General features: G+C 35.5%; 1 protein-coding gene across 1 annotated transcript; it reads left to right on the top strand.

Annotated features, from left to right (window-relative positions):
• Positions 1–2,325: 2,325 nt before the first annotated feature.
• Positions 2,326–25,042, top strand: LOC116112161 (alpha-L-arabinofuranosidase 1-like; the record flags this gene model as incomplete). The annotated part of the gene is made up of 18 exons (XM_031398338.1): positions 2,326–2,565; positions 2,939–3,062; positions 11,853–12,055; positions 12,172–12,293; positions 12,373–12,526; positions 18,933–19,002; positions 19,906–20,051; positions 20,168–20,213; positions 20,300–20,352; positions 22,495–22,648; positions 23,178–23,296; positions 23,398–23,469; positions 23,539–23,642; positions 23,820–23,876; positions 23,961–24,159; positions 24,270–24,416; positions 24,509–24,609; positions 25,000–25,042. Coding segments are annotated over exons 1-18 (2,154 nt in total), but the record flags the coding sequence as incomplete, so codon positions are not given.
• Between the last annotated feature and the right edge of the window lie 654 nt (positions 25,043–25,696).

Genomic DNA, 25,696 nt, shown 5'->3' with positions numbered 1-25,696 from the left:
CTGCTATTCATACACAATAACTCTCTTTTTGCTTGGACGATGGTGTTTGGGGTGAAATCAGCAATAAAGTCTGCCAGTGCCTAGGATTTGACGGCAGTGCATGGTTGGAAGGATATGTCGAAGTCACTAAGCTCCACTATCTACTGTGTGAGTCGGCCTAATAACTCTGACTTATGTAGTATCTTCTTGAGTGGGAAGGAGGTGAGTACGACTATGGAATGACATTGGAAATATGGCCTGAGCTTCTTGGGTGCATGGACGAGAGCGAGTGCCAGTTTCTCTAGCTGGCTATATCATGTCTCCGTGTCGAGGAGTGATTTGCTGACATAGTAGACCGGTAGTTGCTGTGTATTATCTTCTCGAACTAACACTGCAGAGATCGTCGTCTCTAAGACTACTAGGTAGATGTGAAGCCTCTCCCCATCCACAAGCTTGGAGAGGAGTGGTGGGGAGGTGAAGTACCTCTTTAGCTATTGTAAGGCTTCCTCGTAAGTGGGGGTCCATTCGAACTTCTTGGATTTCTTGAATGTGAGGAAGAAGTGGTGGCACTTGTCGGCGGATCTAGAGATGAAGCGACTCAAGGTGGCTACTCGTCCTACAAGGCACTGGACGTCTTTGATGTAGGTTGGATGGTATGTTAAGGAATTCTCAGATTTGGTTAAGGTTGGCTTTTATCCCACGTTGAGTTACCATGTACCCCAAAAATTTCCTTAATGAGACCCCGAATGAGCATTTGATTGGGTTTAGCTTCATGTTATACTTTCTTAGGACAGTGAATGCTTGGCTGAGGTGGTCGAGATGCTGCTCAACCATGAGGGACTTGATGAGCATGTCATCGATGTACACTTCCATGGTGTCCCTAAGGTGTTCAGCGAGCATTTTGTTAACTAGCTGCTGGTAGGTGGCCCTGGCGTTCTTAAGACCAAACGAAATCACCTTACAGCATTAGGTCCCCCTCTCTGTGATAAAGGTTGTTTTCTCTTGGTCATTCGGGTGTATTAGAATCTGGTTGTATCCTGAGAAGGCGTCCATAAAGCTCAGGAGTTCGTGGCTTGCTGTCGCATTGACCATCATGTTGATATGTGGGAGCGGAAAGGAGTCCTTAGGGCATGCCTTGTTTAAGTTTGTGAAGTCTATACAGATTCTCCACTTTTCGTTCTTTTTCTTCATGACCACAACGTTTGCCAGCCAGTCAGGATAGTGCAGTTCTCTGATCAGCCCATTATTTAGTAATTTGTTGATCTTTTTGTTGACGATCCGGTTACGCTCTGGTGCAAATTTCCTATGCCTCTGTTTCACTGGCGGGTGGTCTGGATGTACTTGGAGGTGGTGGACGATTACTTCTGGGCTTAATCCTGTCATGTCTACATGGGACCAGGCAAAACAGTCTTGGTTTTGTTTGAGGAATTCTATGAGTCACTTTCTCATTTCAGGCCCAAGGCAAGAGCCTATCTATGTCTTCCTTTCGTGGTTGTCCGAGTGTATCTGCATGTCATCCAACTCTTCCATGGATGGTTGATCTAGCTTGGTCGGTAGGGCTGAATGAGACTGTAGTTGCTATGAAATATGATCTTTGTTTTTGAAGGTATTTTTGTAGCAGTCTCTGGAAGCCTTTAGATCGTCCTTGATCTCTCTCACTCCCCATCTTGTTAGAAACCTTATGGTTTTGTGGAAGGTGGAGGGAACAGCTCGCATGTCATGGATTCAAGGTCGGCCCTAGATGACGTTGTATGGTGAAGGACAATCGAGCACTAGAAAAATGGTTTGCTTGTTGACTCCACTGGTGTAGACAGGTAGAGTGATTTCCACGATGGTGTATTTCTGCTCGGAAGTGAATCCAACCAGTATGGTTGGTCATCTGCTAATGTTTGTTTCATCTAGTCCTATGGCCTTCATTGCTTCAAGGAATAGAATGTTAGACGAGGATCCTCCATCTATGAATACTCTCTTAACTAGGATGTTGGCGATCTAGAGGGAGATGACTAGAACGTCGTGATGAGGAGCAGCTAGGGTGACTAGCTCATCATCCTCAAACTATGTGTATAGCCGAGAGGGCGGATGGATGGATTGGACTTCGAGGTGATGGTTGGCTCGGGCATAATGTTTGGCCAAGGAGTAGTTCACCCCACTAATCTCTGACCCTCTAGAGATAATTAAGCAGAAACCCTTTGGCGTAGGTTCTCACGGGGGAGGAGATGCTTCTTTGGAACTTTTCTTATAGACTGTATTCTTCCCTTTATCCGTCAATAGATCCCAGAGATTTCCCTTCTTCAGTAATGCAGCGACTTCTAACCGTAGGGCGACGTAATCCGCGGTGTTATGACCATGGTCACTATGGAACTCACACCACTTGGTCGTGTCCCTCCTCGCTTCAGGATTGAGCTTGTTTGGCTACTTAACGGTAGATCCCATTCTTTTCATGATTACCAAAACCTAGGCTGGTTCAACGTTAAGGTTGTATTGTGGAACTCTGTATTGGTTCGATCCGGATGGTTTGTTGTCTGCTCTAATTGGCTGGCAGTCGTATGGTTTCTTGACTTTGTTCAGATTGCGCGGAGAGGGCTGGTAACAGGGCTCAATCGATTTAGGCTCTAACCTTCTATCATTTCGCCTCTAGTGACTGTGATCATACCTGGCATGCCTTATCTGGTTCATCTCATCTTCCTCCCACCTTATCTGAATTACAACTCTGGCTAGGGCGTCTTCCATCGTGGTGCAGTCGAGCTTCATCAGGTCTTTATATAGTTCTTTGTTTGGGATGAGACCCTTTTTAAAGTCATCCACTGCCGTCTCTAGGTTGTAGAAGGTGATGGAGATATTTTATTTGTTGAATCTGCTGACGTACTCTTTCAGTGGCTCCCCCCTCTTCTGGTAGACTCTATATAGGTCGGCCGATAGCTTTTCAAGTTTCTTACTGCTGGCGAACTGCTTAATGAAGGTGTCGGTGAGTTGGGCAAATGAGTTGATCGAATTGTTTGGGAGGTTCGTGTACCATTGGAGAGTTAGGTCAGAGAGGCTTGAACTGAAGCTCTTACACATGCAGGCTTCCCTCAATGTTTGGGGTATCGAGACAGCAAGCATCTGTTGCTTATAGGAGGCTATGTGGTCATCTGGGTTGGTTATGCCATTGTAAGGCTTTATGCTGGGGATGGTGAATTTGTGTGGCATCTTGGCTAGCATGATTGCATCCACGAAGGGTGAGTTAGCATAACAGTTAGGTCGGCTCTTTTTGGTTGGGATTGACATTCCTGGTATACGCCTCATCACTACCTCTACGTCGCCAGTCTTTTGGCCAATATTTGTTCCATGGGAGAGGCAAGTACCGCTAGGTCGTCCTGACTGACTTGGTTGGCCACATGATTCGCATTCGACGCATTTTGTTGTGTCAATCCATGTGGTGTAGCTTGACGAATCATTCCGTCGTGTGACGCTTGGTAGCCTGGATCCCCATTCATTCCCCTTGGTTGGGTGACTCCCCTTGTGGCCGATCTAGTGTTTCGCCCCACATGGATTGTAAGAGGGGTTATTTGAGATTCGCTCGGTCTATTGGGATGGGTGGACTCAGGCGGGATGGTTGGGAGTGAAAGACCGCTTGACCTAAGAGGATGAGCCGAGCCAAGCCGAGCCGAATAGGGTTTAGGTAGGGATCAATGACTGAAGGTGAGATGGGATGGCAAGGATGGTTGGCTCTTATTGTAGTGGGCTTTCTATCACTTGGATGCCTTAATCTCGTGCTTGACAGATCGACCGAGAGTGCTTCTATTGACGGCCCCCGTTCACCATGAGTCAGGGCTGAATTGTCGATTAATGGCGAGTGTAGTTGGTGTAGCCTTTTGTTCGAGTTTGTTGGTCCGCGCTCTAGAGTTTGGAGGGGTTGTATAGACGAAACTAAGGTGCAGAACCGATTGGGCTGTACCTGACAAGGCAGGAGCTCAAGATCATAAAACTGGCTTACCTTCTCTTTTAGAGATTGGTTTTCGGCCTTGATTGCGGCGTTTTCTATTCGAATGGCAGTGTTCTTAGCTTCTAGTGCAACCACCTTGTCTGAGTGTTGTTGCATGAGGGCGGTTAGAGCCTCCAATCTGGCCTCAAGGCCAGGATTAGTGTTATCAGAGTTTTCAGCCATAGAGTTTCTTTACGTAGCAGGGCTTATAAGATGAATGATTGTTAGAGGCCCTACGGTGGGCGCCAAACTATATATGTAAAAATCTACCTTTGCGGAAAGAGAAACTGATCCCGAGAGGTTGAGGCCACTAGCGATCAGTTGCACCTACATACGTAAGAAAACAAGAAGCAGATGGAAAACACCAGGGTGGTGTTTGCCGTATGCACTCTGATGCTCAAGTCAACAAGGTTGAGTGAGGCTAATTTAGTGAGGGTTAGGGAGAGGAAAGGTTACCGGAAGTCTAGTGGGGGACTGTGACTATGGCTGTAATACGAAGTTCTCAAGAGTGAGAACTTCAGGGTCTGAAGGTGGTAATGTCTTTGTCCTTGTGAGAGGGCTGGCCTTTGTTTAAATAGTGACTACAGTCTCTAAATCCGAGTCGAACTTGGAGTCCTTGCAGTTGTGGCTTTGTAGAAGAGTGAAGCCTTTTGGTCTCTTACCTCTATAGGAAAGGGAGTCCCAACATGCCTAGGATACGGACCTTAGACGAACTAGGATCATGATTGACTTCCTCAATAGAGTTTAAGTAGTACTGTAGTTTGTAGGCGACTGTGGGCTCCAAGTTGATTCTAAGTCCAGAAGGTGTTCTAGGACTAGAAGGCCTGGGCCTAGATGGTGAGGAACTGAGAAAGCATATTGAACGGGCCTTATCTGTAGAACTCTGTTATGGGCCCCATCAGAATTGGGCCTAAGTCTGCAGCTTGGTTAAAGGTGTCTTTGTTTTTGGGCTTACTTGGGCCGATGACATATTTTGGCCCTAACAATGTTTCCGGCGCGCGAGAGTGTGTGTGACTTTTTTTTGGAGCATGTGGTTGTGCGTGAGCCTATTCTGGTATTGTTGAAGATGAAATTACCTTTAAATCACATTTCCCTCTATTATTGTTAAAGTTATACTCTATCCATGTACAACAATTATATAAAGTATAATTTATAAGGAGTGATTGTTTTTTTGGTTGAAACAATTATCAAATTAAGATTGCCAGAGATAATAAGGTTTTATGTCTCATGAAATCTTAATTATGACTTTTATGTGGCTAGCTATGTATATGAAATATGAAGCTGAAATTAACTAGCTATGTGCTTAATTTACCAATTTTCTTCTGAGATAGCGGGTACTGGTACAGCTGCCAACCAAATTGCTTTATATGTATATTTTATGCACCAAATCAATCCATTTTCTCAACCGTCGTTCTAAATGCAGAAACATGATCTATGACATAATTAAATGAAATTAAGATAATATTAAGAGTCAGATATTTGATAGGATCAAAAATTCAATAATTGAGGTTGTGATGCCCACAAATTTATTATATTAGATGGTTTTATGACTACAGACAATGTTATACAGATCATTTTGAGTGGGGCAGTATATATAGAACACGTGGAAGTGGCAACATATAAATTAAAAATTTGCTTCTTCAAAGCAAATTATCGAGAAATTAATGTTCATGATTGAAGTGTTATGTAATTTCCAACGGCCAATCTATTTGTATAATATCCTTTATTCTTTTGTATGTACTCTTCTAGTGACCAAATATATACAAAAGAATAAATATATAAATTTATAGGTGGGATCAGAAGTTCCATTTTATTTATTTATTTAGCTAAGTTTTAACACAATTTTTGAACGATTAGATTAAAACATTTTAATAGTTGAGATTGAATCTAAATTCTATAATTTTTCAAATACATTAAATATGCAAGATGTATTGAATATAGTTTGAGATCGATTTTTTTAACTTAAATAATTATGCTAGTCCATTATATTTAAAAAGAAAACACGACAACGACTTCACTCGACCTCACTTCTATTATGGAGTGATGGATTATACTAAAGAACATATATCAATACCTACGTGTTTACATATCAAGGCAGTACCTGTATACTTACATATCAAGGCAGTTTAACAACTTTTACATAAATATATGAAGGTGATAATAAACCGATGACAAATCGTGTCCTCGTTCAAGGCTTAAAAGAATTATAAATTTCATTTTGTAATCTTTTCTATTACGCCTATATTTTCGAATCCCAAAACCACCTCCTCTTTACTTCCAAAAGAAAAATAAAAATGAAAACATGGTTCACAATTTCCTCCTAGTTCAATGGTCTATCACCCCTTAAACTACAGCAAACTTAATTCTAAAAGTATGGACCAAAGAGTCTGAAAATCTTCCTGAGTTAATATAAAGTGTCGGATGAAAGACATACTTGTCAGATTTGTTGACATAATTGAAGTCATAAACCAACTGTATAGCGAGTTTCGTTGGCTTGTATATTATAGCCAACCGAGCTGAGAATAGCTATATAAGTTTCACAAAATGCGGAGGTGTGCCGTGCCAAGTGAAATATACGGACAGCTCGGACGATTTTTAATCTGATTTTCAGTGCCGGGGTTTTTGTTCATTTGTTATACGGCAAGAAGAACAATCGAGCGTTTGGACTGGGCTTGCTGAGGTTGGGCCTATATGAATAGTTGCTAAGTTTGTATAGTTATCCTCTTTTTCTATTTTGATTATTTATTTATTTAGTTTTATTAACCCCTATAGAATTTGACAAAATCCAATTGTTTAGACCTAAGAAGTGATTTTTATTGTTAACTTAAATAGAATTTCATGAATCAAATTTACTTAAATCAATAAAAATGTATTTGCTTATATATGATTGTTTTATTGAACTTTGAACTTATTTGACGGTAACGTTATAATCCAAACCGAATTGATTTCATAATTTCTTATTGTAATTGCGATGATCTTTATAGTATATAAATAAAAGGAAAGGCGCTTTGAACACAGTACATAAGGCCTAATTGGAGAAACAATTCCATTTCTTTCATGTTGTATTTTGTGAAGTTTTTGCTCCAAGAAAACATGATACAGAAATTAACTGACTTCTATATCTAAGCCACAAGAAACTACAGAATAGTAATTCCGTCTCTCAGAATGTTGGCAAACATGTTTTAAGATAGTAGAGAGGATAAATAACAAGTGTTCATTTATTTTTATACCATGTTTACGTCATTCAACTGAACTGAGCATAGACGAAATCAATGATGTCTTCTGAAAGCAAATATAATAGATGATAAATTAAAATAATACATATAACATATTTTCTTCATCGAACACTCAACTTTGGGGTAGTACTTCCTCAATTTTAATTGTTAGCATGAGGCGAAGCTGGCTTTGGTGACGGCTGAGAGGTTTACTAATTTCTCTCAGACTCTAATGTTGGAGTCCCACACCGACTAGACATGCTCAAGTCTACTGGTTTATAACAAGGGGTAATCCTCCCATTCAAAATGCCTTATTGGGTAAGGAGTCATGCCCCCCTCAAATTATATCATGGTATCAGAGCCCAAGTTTAGTTGAGCTGAGTACTTGACCAGCGATGAGGAGTTAAGCTAGCAATTACCTCCATCATAGGCATGACCCAACATATGGACTTGACCGTGAGGGGGAGTGTTAGAGTCCCACACCGACTAGACACGCTCAAGTCTACTGGTTTATAAGAAGGGGTAGTCCTCCCATTCAAAAATGTCTTATTGAATGAGGAGTTAGGTCCGCCTCAAATTATATCATCCAACAAAAAACTATACCTTTTGTTGTACTTTGATGGACTGAACTTTCTGCCATAAGAGTTGAACACAAAGGCATGATCAAAAGAAATTGACAAGGCAAATAAATAAACGACAAAGAAATGGAAGGACAATGCTATAATATAGGCAATTTAATATATATAGAGAGAGAGCAAATCTCTTGTGCAAACAATTTAACGTGGCTAATCAGAGGTCAGCAACCAATCGTTAGTTTCACAAAATAAAAAATCAAAATCAGTGATGGGTAGAAGTTATTAGGAATTGCACCTTGGATAGCCTTGAAATTTTGAATTTTCGCTCCTGCAATCAAAGGACATTTGATCATTGATAAAACAACACAGGCGAGAAGCAAGGCAACCATACTGGGACTCCAATGGCACCTTGGCATTTTATGGCACTCGAAAATATATGTGAAGGCTAATTAACTCAAGGGATGTAGTTACTGCTTGAAATGAATGAAACTTTGCAGCATTTCATTTACATATATATGTATGGATGGGTTGATGGCAGGCGCCTGTTGAAGCAGGGTTTAGAATGGTGGACTTGATCGAGTTAAATCACCGTGAATGAAGGATTTGGTAATGTCTAAATTAGCCAAGTCCTTGCTTAACTTGTAAATAAGGTTACAATGACTTGCTTTAATCTCGGGAAGTATCAAATACTTCCGGAATGCAAAAGGGAGCTGAGAGTTAGTTACTATAAGAATAAAATAAAACATATTTTTGAAAGATAAAACTAGTTATATTAAAAATAAATTTTGATTTATACAATTAATTTATATCTTCAAGATTAATTATATTCTTTAAGTATATTTACACTATTTTTCAGCCCTTTGACACAAAAAAAAAAAAAAAAAAAAAAAAAGAAAGAAGATAAAAATAGGTCATGGTTTCGCCTCCAAGCTTTATCCTTGCAAATTTTGATGACGATCGTGATATTGTGTATGTGATAAGTCATTTTCGGTTGAAACTTTCGTCACTCTGAGAATTTTGAAAGTGACAAATTCTATTCAACTTTTTATTTACAAAAACCAAAAGAGTAACATTACAATCACTAACACTTTTCACTAACTTTCTCTTACTAATGCCACGTGTCAGTTCACAATTCGTCAGTTCACATGGATCCCGCCTGTCCAATAATGGATCACACCTAACCAAGCCAATCACAAACTCCCACATGGGGTTAGTGAGAGAGGTTAGTGAGAGGGGTTAGTGAGGTTAGTATTATTGAAACCAAAATACCCTAAATTATCATTTTAAAATTTCTTATTTAAATTTGATGTATAATTTGTTAATTAAATTTTAAAGTGTTTAATTTGATTTGTATATTTGAGGACGAGATTCGGAAGATGATAATGGATTCTATTAATTAGGAATTTGAAAAATAATAATAATAATAATTGTTGATACGAAAATTCGCACCAACTAGAATAATCTGATTGACCTTAACAGAATTAGAACAGATGTGTGCGTGATTCAATAAAAATCAGCAATGACAGTATGAAAATGCGTTATAATGCAAAAGACACAAATACTTTTTAAAGTGATTCGACAAATTAAAACTTGAGTCTACGTCCATTGTAATTTTGTTGTTGTGAGAGCTTACAATGTATATCAATTATAAAGTAAAAAATTGCTAACCCCCTTCTCATAATTGGAGGAGGTATTTATACAAGTTTGAGATAAAGAAAAGAGAGAAATTATCGGGATTACAATTAAATTCAAATTGTAACTCCGATATTCCTGTGATTGAGTGCCAAGATCGCGCTATCATCAGTGTTAATCTTATCTCTTTCAAAATATCTGAGATTTGAGTTTATCTATGATTTATCGAACAACCGTCAGAGCTAGTCGTGACCAGCTTGTGTTAAGTCAAGCTATCTCTCGACGAGCTTATGCTGGATCGGACTAATATTGAGTCGAACTGATTATGGGTTGTACTATATCCTTGCAGGCTTTTGACTTCTCCGAGTTGATTGGAAAAAATCACCCACAACAACAACAACAATAATAATAATAAAATACATGATTAGAACTAATTAAAAGTACATATTTCTCAACATTCTCATCGAATAAATATCAATTTAAATTTGACAACAAATATACATTTAAGAAAGAAGAAAAAATCATTGTGTATTAAAGCCAAAATTCAATTTTGTAGAAGAATGATTAAAAAAATTATACTAATATATACACTCTTTTCCCACTATCATATTATACTATCCTTCCCTAACAACCCAAAAATGCATTTGTTTTATTATTTTTCAAAATCCAATCCTATTTTATTCAACTCAAAACATTAACAATTACATTTCTCAATAAAAGTTTTAAAATTAACAAAAACACCCCCCCACCCACCCAAGCCACTATCACTCGCCAACAACCACCGCCACCGTAACAATGCATGACCGGCTAGATCTAGCCGATCATGCGCCTATCTGTCCGTTTCTGGCTAGATCCACGGTGAATCTGGACAAAAAAGCTAGATCAACGAACGACTGGTCAGATCTAGATAATCGTGTACCATTCCAACAGATTCCTATCATCTTCCAACGGTGGTGACTGCCGGTCGACAATATGTAGATGGGTGGGGGTGTTTTTGTCAATTTATAAACTTTTATTATGGGGGTGTTTAGTTAAATTAACAAACCTAAAGGGTTAAAATTAATCTGTATATTATCTAAAGATGCCACCAACTTGAATGATATAATCCAATAAAACAAAATTTAACCCCACAACTCCAAAAAAAAAAAAAAAATTAATAAAATTAAATTAAATTAAAGAACAAAAGATATACAATTAGAACATCTATTAGTGATAATATTGGGACCAACTAAATTTATTACTATAAGGAGGTTATAACTTAATAGAGATATAGTTACAAGAATTATTGTTTTAACTTAAAATTTATTGTTTTGATTTCTTATTTTATAATTTATGTTTTAGTAGTATTAAGATTTCACTTCATTGTTTTATTAGCATTAGGATAATACGGAATATATATCAAAGAGTCATTGCAGAATTGAGTGACCAGATTTGACAACTTCACTACACTAATCAAATGGATATTAATATATTCCTCAATCATCTAAATGAGCAACAAGTCAGTATGCTTTAATTAAAGAAGAAATCATTACTAAAATTAAAGAAGAAGAGGATGGAGTAATCTTGATGATGATAGTACGGAAATATCAAAAGTTTTGTGTCAAGAAGCTCTAAACATACTTGAGAAGTTATAAATATTTTGACTTCAATAAGAATGTGTCAATGTCAATGACTTTTTACGTACCGACAAGATAAAAGATGTAGTAACAACTCTAAAGCATAAATCATTGTCTCAAAAATTTTTGGATAAATATTTTATTTCATCTTAAAACTTTACTATAACATAGTATATATTTTTTGCAGTATACATATAATTATTACTTTGCAGAGGCAAATTCTTTAAGATGAGACTTTAAAAAATTATAACTTATTACAATGTAAAATTTATTTTTATTTATAACTGGCCCAAGTTAATTGGGACCAATATTTTTTATGATTAAATGGAAGTTATTCCTATATAAAGTATTACTATAAAGAGGTTCTAATTAATATATATATAAACTCCGATATATTATCTAAAGATGCCACTAACATGAATGAAATAATCCAATAAAACAAAATTTAACTCCATAACTAAAAAAAAAATTAAAAATTAAAAATTAAAGAACAAAAGATATATATAATTTCTCGGTCTGGCCCCCTTTTAAAATATATAATATATATACTTATGAGTTCAATTTAAAATACTTATTGAATGTTTAGCTTTCACAAATTAGAGGTGAACGTAAGATTAAAGTTATAATTTAGGAAAATACTAATTGAATAATAAAATTGTAAGGAATTAATCAAAATTTTATTTAAGTCTTATANTGCTTTCTCTCTTTCAATTTCTTAGGTTCCTCTAAATTTCTGAGACATGTTACATGAAATGTCTTTAATAAGCCCATACAATATTAAAACATAAGCTACACAATTTTTTTAAGGATTTATAATTTTACAATTTGTTTGGATATATATGTAAGGCTTTTAATGAGGTGTTTATTTCAGGTTTTGAAGCTGTCAGACAAAACAAATCCTTGAATATTCACCCTTGGTCTATTATCGGGGATGAATCATCCATAATTGTTTCAACTGACCGATCATCATGCTTCAAACGGAATAAGAATGCACTTCGAATGGAGGTGCTTTGTGATGGTGATACGTGTCCTATTGGAGGAGTTGGTGTCTATAACCCAGGATTCTGGGGAATGGTAAGAAATAGTTTATCTTAATTACACAAAAAACTAGTGAATTTGTCTGTATCCTTATTATTTGAATATGTTGTTTTAATTCTTAATTATTAATTTTTTTCTTCTCTTTCCTGTAGGACATCAAACAAGGGAAGATTTACAAAATTGTCTTTTACCTCCGTTCATTGAGCTCGGTTAATATATCAGTATCTTTAGCAAGCTCAGATGGATTGCGGAAGCTGGCCATTACGAATATCATGTGAGCATTATAATTTGCTTTTCTTCCACGAAGATTTTTGTTTATTTATATTTTAGAGTTTAATTTGATTTGATTGCAGTGCTTCCGCTTGTGATGTCTCAAACTGGACAAAGATGGAAACTTTGCTGGAAGCTGAAGAAACAAATCCAAATGCAAGACTTCAACTGAAGACATCGAAAAAGGGGGTAATGTGGATTGATCAAGTCTCAGCCATCCCATTGGACACATACAAGGTAATTATAAGAAATTCAACATGCAGTTTTCCTTAAATTTAAGCCCTCCTTGTTTTCTTTTAAATAGCTTTCATTGGGTTACGATGGAGTTAACTATTCGTTGGTTGGAAAAGATTATCTTGGAAAAAATTGTTGACTATAAAAGTCAAGCAGGAGAAGTCTCAAAGATGCTTATAGCTGGTTTCAATTAGTCTCAAATAAAAGAAGGCCGTTTTAGTTAGTCTCAAATGAAAGAAGGCCTGTATGTTGCTGTTTCAGTGTCATTAAAAGAACTTTACAAAATATCATTCTTCCTCTGAAATTTGGTTTGCCCTAGAACATGAATTCATCACAGATTCTAAAGCAAGAGCCTTACACCATAAGAATTTACTTCAAACAACACCCAAAGGTAACATTAGTATAGTATGTTATGTAAAAAAAAAATGAAGGAGATTGCTGAAACTTTATCTGCCAGTAGGTTAATTGTAGACAAAGACTTACTACAGTATGTATTGGATGGTCTGAGACTCGAATTTGATGTAGTTGTGGTGAATTTGACTTCTAGACTTGAATCCAAAATTGATACCGTCACATTACAGGAAGCACAATTTCTATTGCAGAAGTATGAACTTAGGCTTGAAAAATTTAATACGATTGACTTGTATAATTGCTCAGCTAATATAGCTAATGTAGCTCCATTTGGAGGTCTAGTTAATAATGCTATAGGGCATGAAGGTTCAAACAAAAATGGTTTAGCAGCTTGCCATCCTAAAAAGATATATGAGACAGTTTACAATCCTGCTCCACCTGCACCTTCTTTGATATCCCTGGGAAATCCACACTATTCTTAATCTTACTCCATGCCTCCTCAAGCTTACTCCATGCCTCCCTTACAAAACTATAATCCTTATGGCCAACTAGAGTATCACGCTAGACCTCTAATCTCTAACTTTGTGCCTTATGGAAGAGGTGGAGGAAGAAGTATTGGACGAAGCAGACTTATCTTCCAAGTTTGCAACAAAGCTGGACATTCAACTGTCTAATGCTACCATCGATTCAACTCTGCATATAATGGAACTTTATAGACCAATATACCTCCTCCACCTCAACAACATGGCTCATATTATGTTGAATCACCTCCTCAACCTCACAATGGAGTTTACTATAATGATGCTCAATCATCAGCTGGTGTGATGAAGGAAACCTGTATAGACCATATCACAGTCACGGCTTTGCCCATTTGAATTCAATTCAAGTTATGGTATTATAAGTGGTAAAAATAATCCTTTAGGAGGTTTCGGTGTACCAAGTCAGCAGTTGTCAGGTCACAATCAGGCACATTTTGCTACTACCAATCTGTATAATAGTGGACAAGTGTCATCTACTCCTGCCTATAACTCTATTTCACAACAGATTCAACCTATTGCCCTTGCTACATCTCTCACACCAACTGATCCAATATGGTACATGGATTCAGGGGTAATTGACCATGTCACTTTAGACCTAAATAATCTACATCTCAACAAGAATTATGATCGGGTGGATCAGCTTCAAATAGGTAGTGGTGAGTTTCTCTCAATTTCTCACACTGGTCATACTTCCCTTTCTAGCAGTTTACACAGTAAATGCTTGCATCTTAAAAATAGTCTCTATGTACATAAGATCACTAAAAACCTTCTTGGCATCTCTAAATTTACAAAAAATAACAATGTGATTGTGGAATTTGATGCTAACTGTTGTGTTGTCAAGGGCAAGTCCACAAGAGCTCTTTTACTTCAAAGGGATCTTAAAGGAGGATTGTATCAGCTTAACATATCCTCTATCAAGCCTCCACCAACTTGTTCTACCTCCTATCACAACCTGGCAACTCATACTGCTACTGCTACAACCTTGCACATGTTTGAACAATTTCCTCTAAATTTGTCTAGTCCATCAGTCTTGTTACTAATAAAGCATAGTTGCATATAGTCAATAATGGTCAGTCGTTGCTTGACACTAGTATTGATTCTAGTTCTATGCAATGTACTACTGATACAACCAATCTTAGTTCTACTAATAAGTGTAATTCTCCTATTGTAAGTAATAATAATTTTTGTCTTTCTACAACTAATACTTGTAATGTTACTTCAAGTAATGTTTGCAAAAGTAATGATTGTAATGCTGATTTTGATGCTTGTTCTTCTTTAAACATTCACTATGGTTATACTATTGATGCACCTTAGAATAACCACTTAACCTGTCACAAACGATTGGGACATCCCATTCAGCCACTCAAAATAGAATCTTGGTTGCCATACACAAAAACTACTCTTCCTTGAATAACATCTCTAATAGTACTCCTCTTTCTATTTGTAAAGCTTGCTAGTTAGGTAAACTCCATAGAAATAGCTTTCCTTTGTCTCAATCTCAAACCAAGGCTCCACTTGAGATAATACATAGTGATATATGGGGTCCTGCCCCATTTCCTTCAGCCAAAGGATTTAGGTATTATGTGCACTTCTTAGACGACTTTAGTAGGTTTCACTTGGTTGTTTCCTCTAAAAACCAAAGCTGAAGTTAGGTCCATTTTTATAAAATTTCACCATCTTGCTGAAAGGCAATTTGAATGCAAGTTAAAATGCTTACATCCAGATCAAGGGTAGAAGTGAGAGGAAACATAGACACATTGTGGAGACTGGTCTTACTCTCTTAGCCCATGCATCTATGCCCTTACATTATTGGTGGCTTGCATTTGAGACAGTAGTCTTCCTCATTAATTGAATGCCTACTGCCACTATTGGCAATATATCACCTTACCAAAAATTGTTCAATGCATTTCCTACTTATGATAGTTTGAAATTTTTTGGCTATACATGTTTTCCATATCTTAGGCCTTTTCATAAGCATAAATTTGATTTTCATTCTGTCAAGTGTGTCTTTGTTGGGTATAGTCTTGTTCACAAGGGTTATAAATGTCTAAAACCTGATGGAAAAATTGTCATTACACCTACTGTTCAATTTGATGAGTGTAGTTTTCCTTTTGCTGATGGAAGCTTTAATACATCCTCTAATTCTTCACTCAACCAAACTACACTACCTAACCATTCACACTCACATTTGCAATCACATTGTCAATCTTTTCCTTCTGTCTTTCTTCAACGACCTCCTTTAACTGCTGATACTGGTCCCTCTGGAGTAAATTGCTCTTTTGAAAATGGTCATTGAATGCTACAGCAACTGGTCTCAATTCTGCCTCACCAACTTTACCTCATCAAACTTTGCACTCCTCACAAACTGAACCATATTTACCTCATACTAAACCAATTACAACTTCTCAAACTTCATCTCCCGTACCAAATATCACCCCAACTCTCTCCAATACGCCTATTCCATGTAGTTCTCAACAACCCTTAAGTTCTCCTCTACATACCAACACTTCTCCCCCCGCCGCGTCCCTTGAAGTTAATCTTACCTCACCTAATTCATCACATTTCCCATCCTCTGCTAATCCTATTACAACCTCCTCACAATTTCTAGCCTTGAATCTTAAAGTGGATCTTACCTCCTCACAATTTCTCCAATGTTCACCCTATGGTAATAAGGGCTAAAGTAGCTCATCTTCGCAAGGGTCACAGTTCTAAAGACCTTCTTCATTTTCAGAATCTATATACTACCCTCCTTATCTCTGGAAGTGATGCAGTTGAACCTAAACCAACCTTCATTGGTAAAGCTCTCACTAGTGCCAATTGGATGCTCTTGTTAAGAACCAAACATGGACCCTGGTTGCATCCTCTCCTGACATGAATGTAGTGTGGAACAAGTGGGTTTTTCGTACAAAACTTAATGCCGATGGCTCATTACAGAAGTATAAGGCTAGACTTGTTGCCAAGGGTTTTCAACAAACCCTTGGCCTTAATTACTTTGAGACGTTCAATTTCGTCATCAAACCTTCAACTATAAGGATAATTCTCACTCTAGCCATGACACATAATTGGGATATTCAGCAAATAGATGTTAATAATGCTTTTCTCAGTGGTGTCCTCACTGAAACAATGTACATGAAACAACCACCTGGCTTTGAAGATCCTTCACAACCTACTGCTGTATGTAAATTGAATAAAGCCCTATATGGCCTTAAACAAGCTCCAAGAGCTTGGTTTGATAAAGTCAAGGCTGCACTTCAACTTAAAGGCTTCACCAATTCAATTTCAGATTCTTGTCTGTTCACTCTCAAGCAACCTTCTAGTTTGATTTATGTTCTAGTCTATGTGGACGACATTTTGATTACTGGATTAGATACTGATTTTATTGCTCAGCTAATGACTGATTTGAATGCTCATTTTGCCTTGAAAACTCTTGGTTCACTCAAATATTTCTTAGGTTTAGAAGCTACAAGGACTGCCATTGGAATTCACCTCAAGCAAGCCAAATAGGCATAAGATCTTTTAGTTAAAACAAGAATGATGGAAGCAAATGCTTGTACCACTCCTATGGTTGTCGTACCAAGTTATATTCTCCTGACAGTGAGCTATTTTCTAATCCAAGTCTTTATAGGAGCATTATAGGTGCATTGCAATATCTGACTCTTACCAGGCATGATATCAATTTCATTGTCAATCGGCTAAGTCAGTTTCTCCAAGCTCCAACAGAGCTCCAATGGCAAGCTTGTAAAAGGGTGCTCGTATACATTAAGGGTACCACTCACTATGGTTTACAATTCAAACCAACATGCTTTTTAAATGTAGAATGTTACTCAGATGCCAATTGGGGAAGCAGTCTAGAAGATAGGCGGTCCACTAGTGGCTACTGTGTCTATTTAGGACCAAACTTAATACAGTGGAGCTCTCAAAAACAGAAGGTTGTTGCGCTTTCTTCCACGGAGGCAGAATATAGAGCATTGGTTAACATTACCACTAAAGTTGCGTGGCTGCAGAGCATGTTTTCTAAACTTGGCCCGACTTTTCACACCATTCCTATTATATGGTGTGATAACGTTAGTGCAGCAACATTAGCCTCCAATCTTGTGTTCCATGCCCAGACAAAACACATAGAAATTGATGCTCATTATATTAGAGATCAAGTTCTAGCTAAGAAGGTCGTAATTCAATATGTTCCATCCAAGCTTCAAATAGCTAATCTTTTCACCAAAGCTCTTTCATCTGCTCAATTAAATGAATTAAGACAGAAGCTGAATGTTGTTAGTCTTGACAAATGAAATGATGTTGTGTGAGATAAAGCAGAAGCTAAATGTTGTTAGTCTTGACAAATGAAGTGTTGCTGCGTGAGATGAAGTACGGTTTTTTGTTGCAGTATCGCCATTATTCTATTTTTGCTTTTGCTAAGCTGAGTTTGTGCAGGTTCTCCAACCAAGTTGTCATTGTTCTGCTCTGTTCTATTGCGCTGAATTTGTGTAGATTTTTAGCCAAGTTGCAGATTTCGCTGAATTTGCGCAGAGTTTTAGCCAAGTTATCATTGTTTAGATTTTTCTTTTTGAACTGAGTATTGTGCAGATTCATTGCTCTGATTTTTAGCTACTGTCTCTAAAGTGCTGCACAGCATCAGACCTGCGTTTTTTTTTTTTTTACTGTGCTAAGTGTGTGCAGGTTCTTTACATAAGAAGTTTGCTATTATAATATTTTTCTTTTGTCAAGTTGTTCTTCTGAACTTCTGTTTAAGAAGAAGCATACTGAACACAAAAGAGCTCTCTTCAATTCCAAGGGGCTCAATCTGAGGGAGCATGTTGTGTTAAAATAAATGTTTGGTTCTCCTGATTTACAAGGGGATCGGTTTGAGGGAGCATGTTGTGTTGAAAAATGATATGGTGTTCCTAGATTACAAGGGGTTCAGTTTGAGGGAGCATGTTGTGTTGAAAACACTTGGCCAAAAAAACTCTACGGCTCAATTTGAGGAAGAGTGTTGAGAAGTCTCAAAGATGCTTACTACCGGTTTCAGTTAGTCTCAAATGAAAGAAGGCTTGTATGCTACCGTTTCAGTGTCATTAAAAGAACTTTACAAAACGTCACCGTTTAGCTTGTCTTTGTCTTGTAAAACAATAAGCAAAAGCTATTGTTCATCATCTCTGTCTAAACCCAAATGCTTGTACTCACTCTGCAGTTAGTTAGTTAATGAAAACAGATTCAGTTTTCCAATCGTAACTACTCTAGATTTTTCTCCCAATTTTGTTTCAATAGCTTCTTTTTCACAAAAATAAGATAGTTTTTTTTTGGTGTGTCATTCCTTCATGGAGTTCCTTTTTTTTTATAATAAGAAACTATTGTTTCAAAATGAACTTCTAGTTTGTCTTTGGAAGCTGAATGATAAATGTAAACTTTGCATGTAATGGTTTTTCTTTTGTTTGAACATAATTTTTCAATGCATTTCTTCTTATTACTTAGTAACTAGTAATTACCTTCCACATGTATCTAAGACTTTCTGTATCTTGTCGCAGGGGCATGGCTTTAGAAATGATCTTTTTGAAATGATTGCAAATATCAAACCTCGATTCCTGAGATTTCCAGGTATATAAAGATTTATTGGTGTAGATACTTCTTAAGTGAAGTTGTTTCATGTTAAATTATCACAATAGAAAATCTTGTCTTTCATTTTGATGTTTCGATTGATATGGTGTTTCTTAGATTAATATTTGGAGTTGCCTTAAAAACTGTATTTTAATTCAATTTGTTTTCTATTAATGCCTCTATGCTATCTTTTTATATTAAGTTGTTATCTATTAATGCCTTTATTTAAACAAATATATAACTCATTCGTCTTTGAGTGGGTTCATACTTTTTTTCAAATGGTTTTCTTAAACAAAAGTTTTAGAGGTTCTTGTAATGGATAAAAGGTTGAATATCATTGTTCAATTTGTAAGAGTTCGTTCTAAATATAAATTGCTTGCACGACACTTTATTAATTGATCTTTAATGTAGAAAGGTATACAATTTTAAATTTTAAATTTGTCATTTAATAAAACAAATGCTGATAACTTGAAACAAACGTAAACGAATGTGAAGGAGTACTATTCTTGTAGTTAGACTTGTTTTTTTCTATTTTCTCGTTTGTGAAAAAGGGGAAGGTTGGCTGGTTGTCACGTGAAATAGAATTTCAACTCTTGAGACAAATTTAATCCTTTGATATCTTAAGGGATTGGACATTTTTAACATTCTGATCTGGTTCTATGCCTTGAGGATAGCAATTGTGTCAAAAGTTTGTAATACGATGTTTCATTTATATACTAAATTAGCAGTAAGCAAATATAAAAATTTCTAGAGTTCACCGCATATTTCCTTTGATTTCTTTATCGAATCACTGCTCCTTTCCTATCTTAATCTCATTATTTGTGTTCAGTAACTGTAATAATATTTAATGCTCAAAATTCAAATATGAATGATGCATATTATTTTCTTATTATGTTACATCAGGTGGCAATTTTGTTGGAGGAACTCTTTTAAGAAATGCCTTTCGTTGGAAAGACACTGTTGGACCTTGGGAGGAGAGACCTGGGCATTTTAATGATGCATGGAACTATTGGACTGATGATGGACTTGGCTATTTTGAGTTTCTTCAAGTAAGTATTTGTGTCTTATTTGGAGGAGAAATTTTATTTTCGTTCTTAATACTTCAAAGAATTTCCCTTGTACTCCTTTATGTAGATAAGTAAAAGTTTAATTCTTGTTTATGCAGCTATCAGAAGATCTTGGTGCAGTGCCGATATGGGTGTTTAATAATGGTAATGATGCATATACTTTCTTTTTTCCTCTAATTGGCCTCCGCCGTTGATTTATTTTTTACTTTTATGTATTATAAATTTTGCAGGAATGAGCAATTTGGGTCGACAAAAAGCTTCCAATGTTTCAGTTTTTGTGCAAGTATGTTTTCAATACTGTTGCCTTGATTGTTTGTATGATCATTGGTCCAATCAAATATACTTTAGTTCAAATGCTACAAATACAATTGCAGTTGATGTGATCCCATATAGCTTTATTTCTTTTTGTTATTATAAGATAACAAATAAGTAATAACAAATTTTGTTTGTTTGTTGACTCCATATCTAATTAGTGATCAATCAATAAACTTAGTTTTTGTTATGTAAGTGCCGGTTTTCATTTTTTATAGAGACAAAAACCAAATGAATTTCCATGTATCCCGTGAGTTGGTGCCAGTTTTTCTTTCTTGGGGTTTTGTGATATGATATTTATTGAAAAGAACTATTGATCGATGTTCGAATCCTAACAACTATTTATCTTGAGTTTCTGCATTTTTTATTTTTTTTGAACCCATATTTTACTACCAATCAATAAACTAAGTTTGTATTATGCAAGTTCTAGTTTTTATTTTTGATGGAGACAAAAACCAAATTGACTTCTATATATCCCATATGAGTTGGTGTGTGTTTAGTTATAACATTCATATTTTTCTTTCTTGGGGATTTCTGATCTTACATTAATTTAATAGAATTATTATGTTTGGACCTTATCAAATGTATTGATCTATAGTTGCTTCATTTTTCCGTGATTGAAAGCTTTTCATCATGTTTTTCCTCGATCAAGGAAAGGGGGCTTTTGTAGTAATGCATTGATCTTGAGTTGCTCCATTGTTCAAGTCTAAATGTAGAATTAAGGGTCTCCAGTGTGACTTAAATTTCGCATACGCCCTTTTACAATTTATTTGAGATATTGGAAATAAGCTCAAAATATATATGTGTTGGGGATTGGTTAACACACTTCGGTGTTTAAGTACCCATTTTAACGTGCAGTGGAATATTACCAAGTTGATTAAGAGATTTCCAGTTTTTAACCACAACAAACATAAGTGCAGAAAGTAAAGAATACAACCATATACATGGTTCGGCTAAATCCACATTTAGCCTACATCCATGGGACCTTGTCCAGATCAAAGCAATCCACTAAGTTAAAAACACATTACAAGATATAGTTCAAAGTTGATCTAAGTTACAGTAAAAAGAACTCCCTATTCAACTTTACACTTAGCACCACACTCTAAATCCTTAACATGTAGCAACTCCTTGGAGCTTCTTCTCATCGGGAACACACCCGAGAACAACTTGTAAACCACCAAGCTTCAAGCATCAACGCCACACACTAGCATCAGCAAAGTAACCACATTCCAACAGTCATCAAGTCTATGTTTGATATGGTGAGGTTTTTTGGCACAATAATGGAAAAGGAATCTTGAACTTTAAGAGAAAGAATACTCTAAAAATTTTAGAGTACAATGAAATAAAAGACCAAAAGGTTAGATTCATTTATGCAAGAAAGAGTATTATATAATGAAGGATTTCTTGCTCAACCATATAGTGCCACATCAGCCAACAAGGGGCTGACCCTTGTTTGTCCAAATAAGGAAAATATTCCTTTTTTTGGCTTGGACCACAAAACAAATCGGGAAAGATAACTTTATTCCCTAGGACCACTTAAGGATATTATGACACATGTAAAAGGTCCTAAATTTCAAGAGACAAAGATAAACAATATCTTTTTCACTTTATTAGACATGCAACTCATGTTGGGGTGCAAAATATCTAAAGCGAGAGTGTAAACACAGACCGTTGCGCACATACACTCGAAACGAAACAAGCCAAGACACAAGTCTTATAAACAGTGTGCACTAAGAACTGATGTGCACACACACAACAGATGAAACAAGCCAAATAAAAGGATTAGTAGCTAATGTGCATACATAACTGTTGTGCACACACATAACTGTTGTGCACACACACAACTCATAAGTTTGACAAAAATGAATATTCTATAGTATGAAATACTAAAGAGTCTTTTTTTAAGTATAAAAATTATTTAATATATTTTCTCTTTAATTTCAACTTGATATGAGTAATTGATTATAGTAGCACCTCTCATATGATATAGATTACTTTTTGTTTATGTTGTTCAGCTAAACTTAACCTCATAATTTTTTTCCAAAGCTGATAATTTTTTGATTGAAGGGATATATATACATATATTAGCGTGTGTTGTTTGTTTCAATTACAGGAAGCCCTTGATGGCATTGAGTTTGCTATAGGTGACTCAAGCTCTAAATGGGGGTCTGTACGATCTGCAATGAGACACCCTAAACCTTTTGACTTAAGATATGTTGCTGTTGGAAATGAAGAATGCTACTCTTCGGAAAAAAGTGCTTATAAAGGTTTGCATCTTGTTCTAACTCAATTCTTTTGTTTTCATTTATTTATACTCTTCTGAGTCACTTAATTTCAAGTCATTAAATGATTAGAAAGTGCACCATGATAATGGTAATTGAGCTAAATTTTTACTATATGAAAGAGCTTTTGTCTATGATCGAATAATTATAGATATCTATTGAGAAGGAATGTGATTTGCTAGTAAATTCTTAATAATCTAAGGGTCATTCATTTGATATTAAACTCTCATCTATGAATTTAAACTTTGAAGTTAAATATATGCTTAGTAAACTTTGTCATGAGTCATGATGTCTATTCATTAATGATCTCTTGTAAATTTCCAGGATTATTTGTCTTTGATTAGTTCTTATACGATTTAATAAATTCTTAAACAATTTCTAGTGGCATTTTTAATAATTTTTTTCCTCTTTTTTTTTCTGTAGTACAAGCTTGCCAAAAGAGTTTAGGAATGTTACCCTGCTCTTTTGGATTTATAAATATATTATACTCACCTTTTTTTTTTTTAATGATCAGAGAACTACCTCAAGTTCTACAATGCGATAAAACATTATTATCCAGGCATTAGAGTAATCTCTAACTGTGATGGGTCTGTGGATCAACTGGATCATCCTACTGATTTATATGACTTTCATGTACAATTCTTGGTGCAACTCTGGTATATTAATAGATAAAATGTTTTCATTTGTTCTCGCAATGAAAGTAACATTGTTTTTATTCTCTTATTCTTAAATAGCTTTATACAAATGCCAGTGACTTATTTTCTAATGTTCATCACTTTGACCATACATCACGTAGTGGTCCAAAGGTATGCACCTCTCTATGATTAATAGTTCTTGTTTTGATTCAGACCTGGGAATAATTGGTTATTGTGCAGGTATTTGTTAGTGAATATGCTGTGTATCGAGAAGATGCTGGCATGGGAAGTCTTTTAGCAGCACTAGGGGAAGCTGGATTCCTCATTGGCCTGGAAAGGAACAGGTTTGCCAATGTCCATAAAAATCCAAGTGGTTATCTTTTGTTTGGTTAACCAAATGTTTAAGTAATATATCACACAAGTTTCACTATTCTTTCTAGTTCCAATTTGACCACAATCAAAGTATGTAATCTTTAACTAAAATGATGGTAAACTACTAATTATAACTTTGTTTGTTGCAGTGATGTTGTTGAAATGGTATGCTATGCTCCACTGTTTGTGAATGTACATGATAGAAGGTAATTTCACCATCTTTTGAATTTATAAAGCCTAGTTATTTTTATTTACGGTTTATTCTAACATTAGAAAATTTTGTCTTCTAGTTGGAGTCCGAGTGCAATTGTCTTCAACTCCTATCAAACATATGGAACTCCTAGCTATTGGTTGCAACATTTTTTTGCAGATGCAAGTGGTGCAATGCTTCTTAATGCAACCCTCCTCACAAATTCTTCAACTTCAATCCTTGCATCTGCAATAGCTTGGCAGAATTCAGATGACGGTAGATGCTTTTTGAAAGTAAAGGTATTTCCTATTGCATTAATCCGACCTACTCTTGAAAGGAGTTGTTTTGTTTATATACGTCTTCTAGCTTGCTAACCATTTGTAAAGATGTTACTACGACGCATGTGTAGGTTGTGAATTTTGGGAGCATTCAAGTAAAAATGAAGATATTTGTGTATGGGTTAGGGTCAAATTCGATAAACTTATCAAGATCAACTAAGACTATACTCACATCTAACAATGTAATGGATGAGAATTCCTTCAAGGAGCCAGACAAGGTATAAATCTTCTCTCATTCATTAATATTCTTGGAGGTTTAGGACTTTTTTCTATAAGCTCAATTGATTTGTTTTTTACTTTGGATATGTAGGTGGTGCCAAGAAGTAGTCCACTTGAAAATGCCGGCAAAAATATGGAAGTTGTAGTATCTTCGCACTCAGTCACTTCTTATGATTTGATGTTGGATAATGAATGCCCAGGTAATCTCGATATTTTTAACATCATGACAGAGTTTGTATAATTAGTTTATACATGTAGCATTACTGTTTTTGAATAATAACGATTTAAGTTGTGATTTAGTTCAAATTTATGATTTATAGGGCTTGTGTAGCAGCACATGTGAGTTTGGGTTTTTAGCTATTTAATATGGTAAGTAAAGTTTTTGCATTATATGTTTGGTTTATTGTATAAGTGAAAATATATATATATATATATATGAAAACAATATCAGATTTAATTGTTTTACAATTCCAAAGAAACAATTAAGCAAGACTGTAATCTCATTACCATTTAGGTAAAATAAATCTGATATTGTTACCATATATACGTTCACATGCATGATTTTATTGTAACAATTAAATTTGATATTGTTAGAACTTTTAATGCCAATTCTATCTTGGGTACATTTATTAATTTACCATTTTATTATAATATTAATGTGATTGATATTTTTAATGTTAATGTATATATGGTAACGTTTTATTTGATTGTTGAATGGAGTAAAATGGTAATGAAATTGACATTTCCAGCAAATGTTACTATATTATATATTATCTTCCTTTGTTGCTTACTGGCTATAAGTAATAACTTTAGAGAGTAAAATAATCACTTAAAAGAAAAAAAAACGATGAGGACCACCAAACTTTCAATGCTTTTTTTCTTCTTCTTGATTATGTCATCAGGTAATATATTTTTCTTAATGTTATGAATTAAGTTTTATATTTTTCGTTATTTAAATATAATGTTTGATTGATTTACTTATAGATGATTTTTAAAAATGAATTATATAGATATTTTATTAAATATAATGGTTTTTCATCTTTTAACTATAGATCAACTGTTTGATTGATTTATATGCTAATGTGATTTAAAAAAAAAATGAATCATATATATGTTAGCATGGTAGATCTACATTAGTTATTTTAAGTCTATAATATGTATTATTACCCTATGGGGGCGTTTGGTTGGGAGTAATATGGGATTACTGGAGTTATGTCATTTTATATTACTTGATTACCACGTTTGGTTGTCAAGTAATATAAGATTCCGGTAATCTTCA

This window comes from Pistacia vera, unplaced genomic scaffold, assembly GCF_008641045.1.
Source record: "Pistacia vera cultivar Batoury unplaced genomic scaffold, PisVer_v2 Contig656, whole genome shotgun sequence".
Taxonomy (NCBI): domain Eukaryota; kingdom Viridiplantae; phylum Streptophyta; class Magnoliopsida; order Sapindales; family Anacardiaceae; genus Pistacia; species Pistacia vera.
This window is presented reverse-complemented; position numbering and strand designations above follow the sequence as displayed.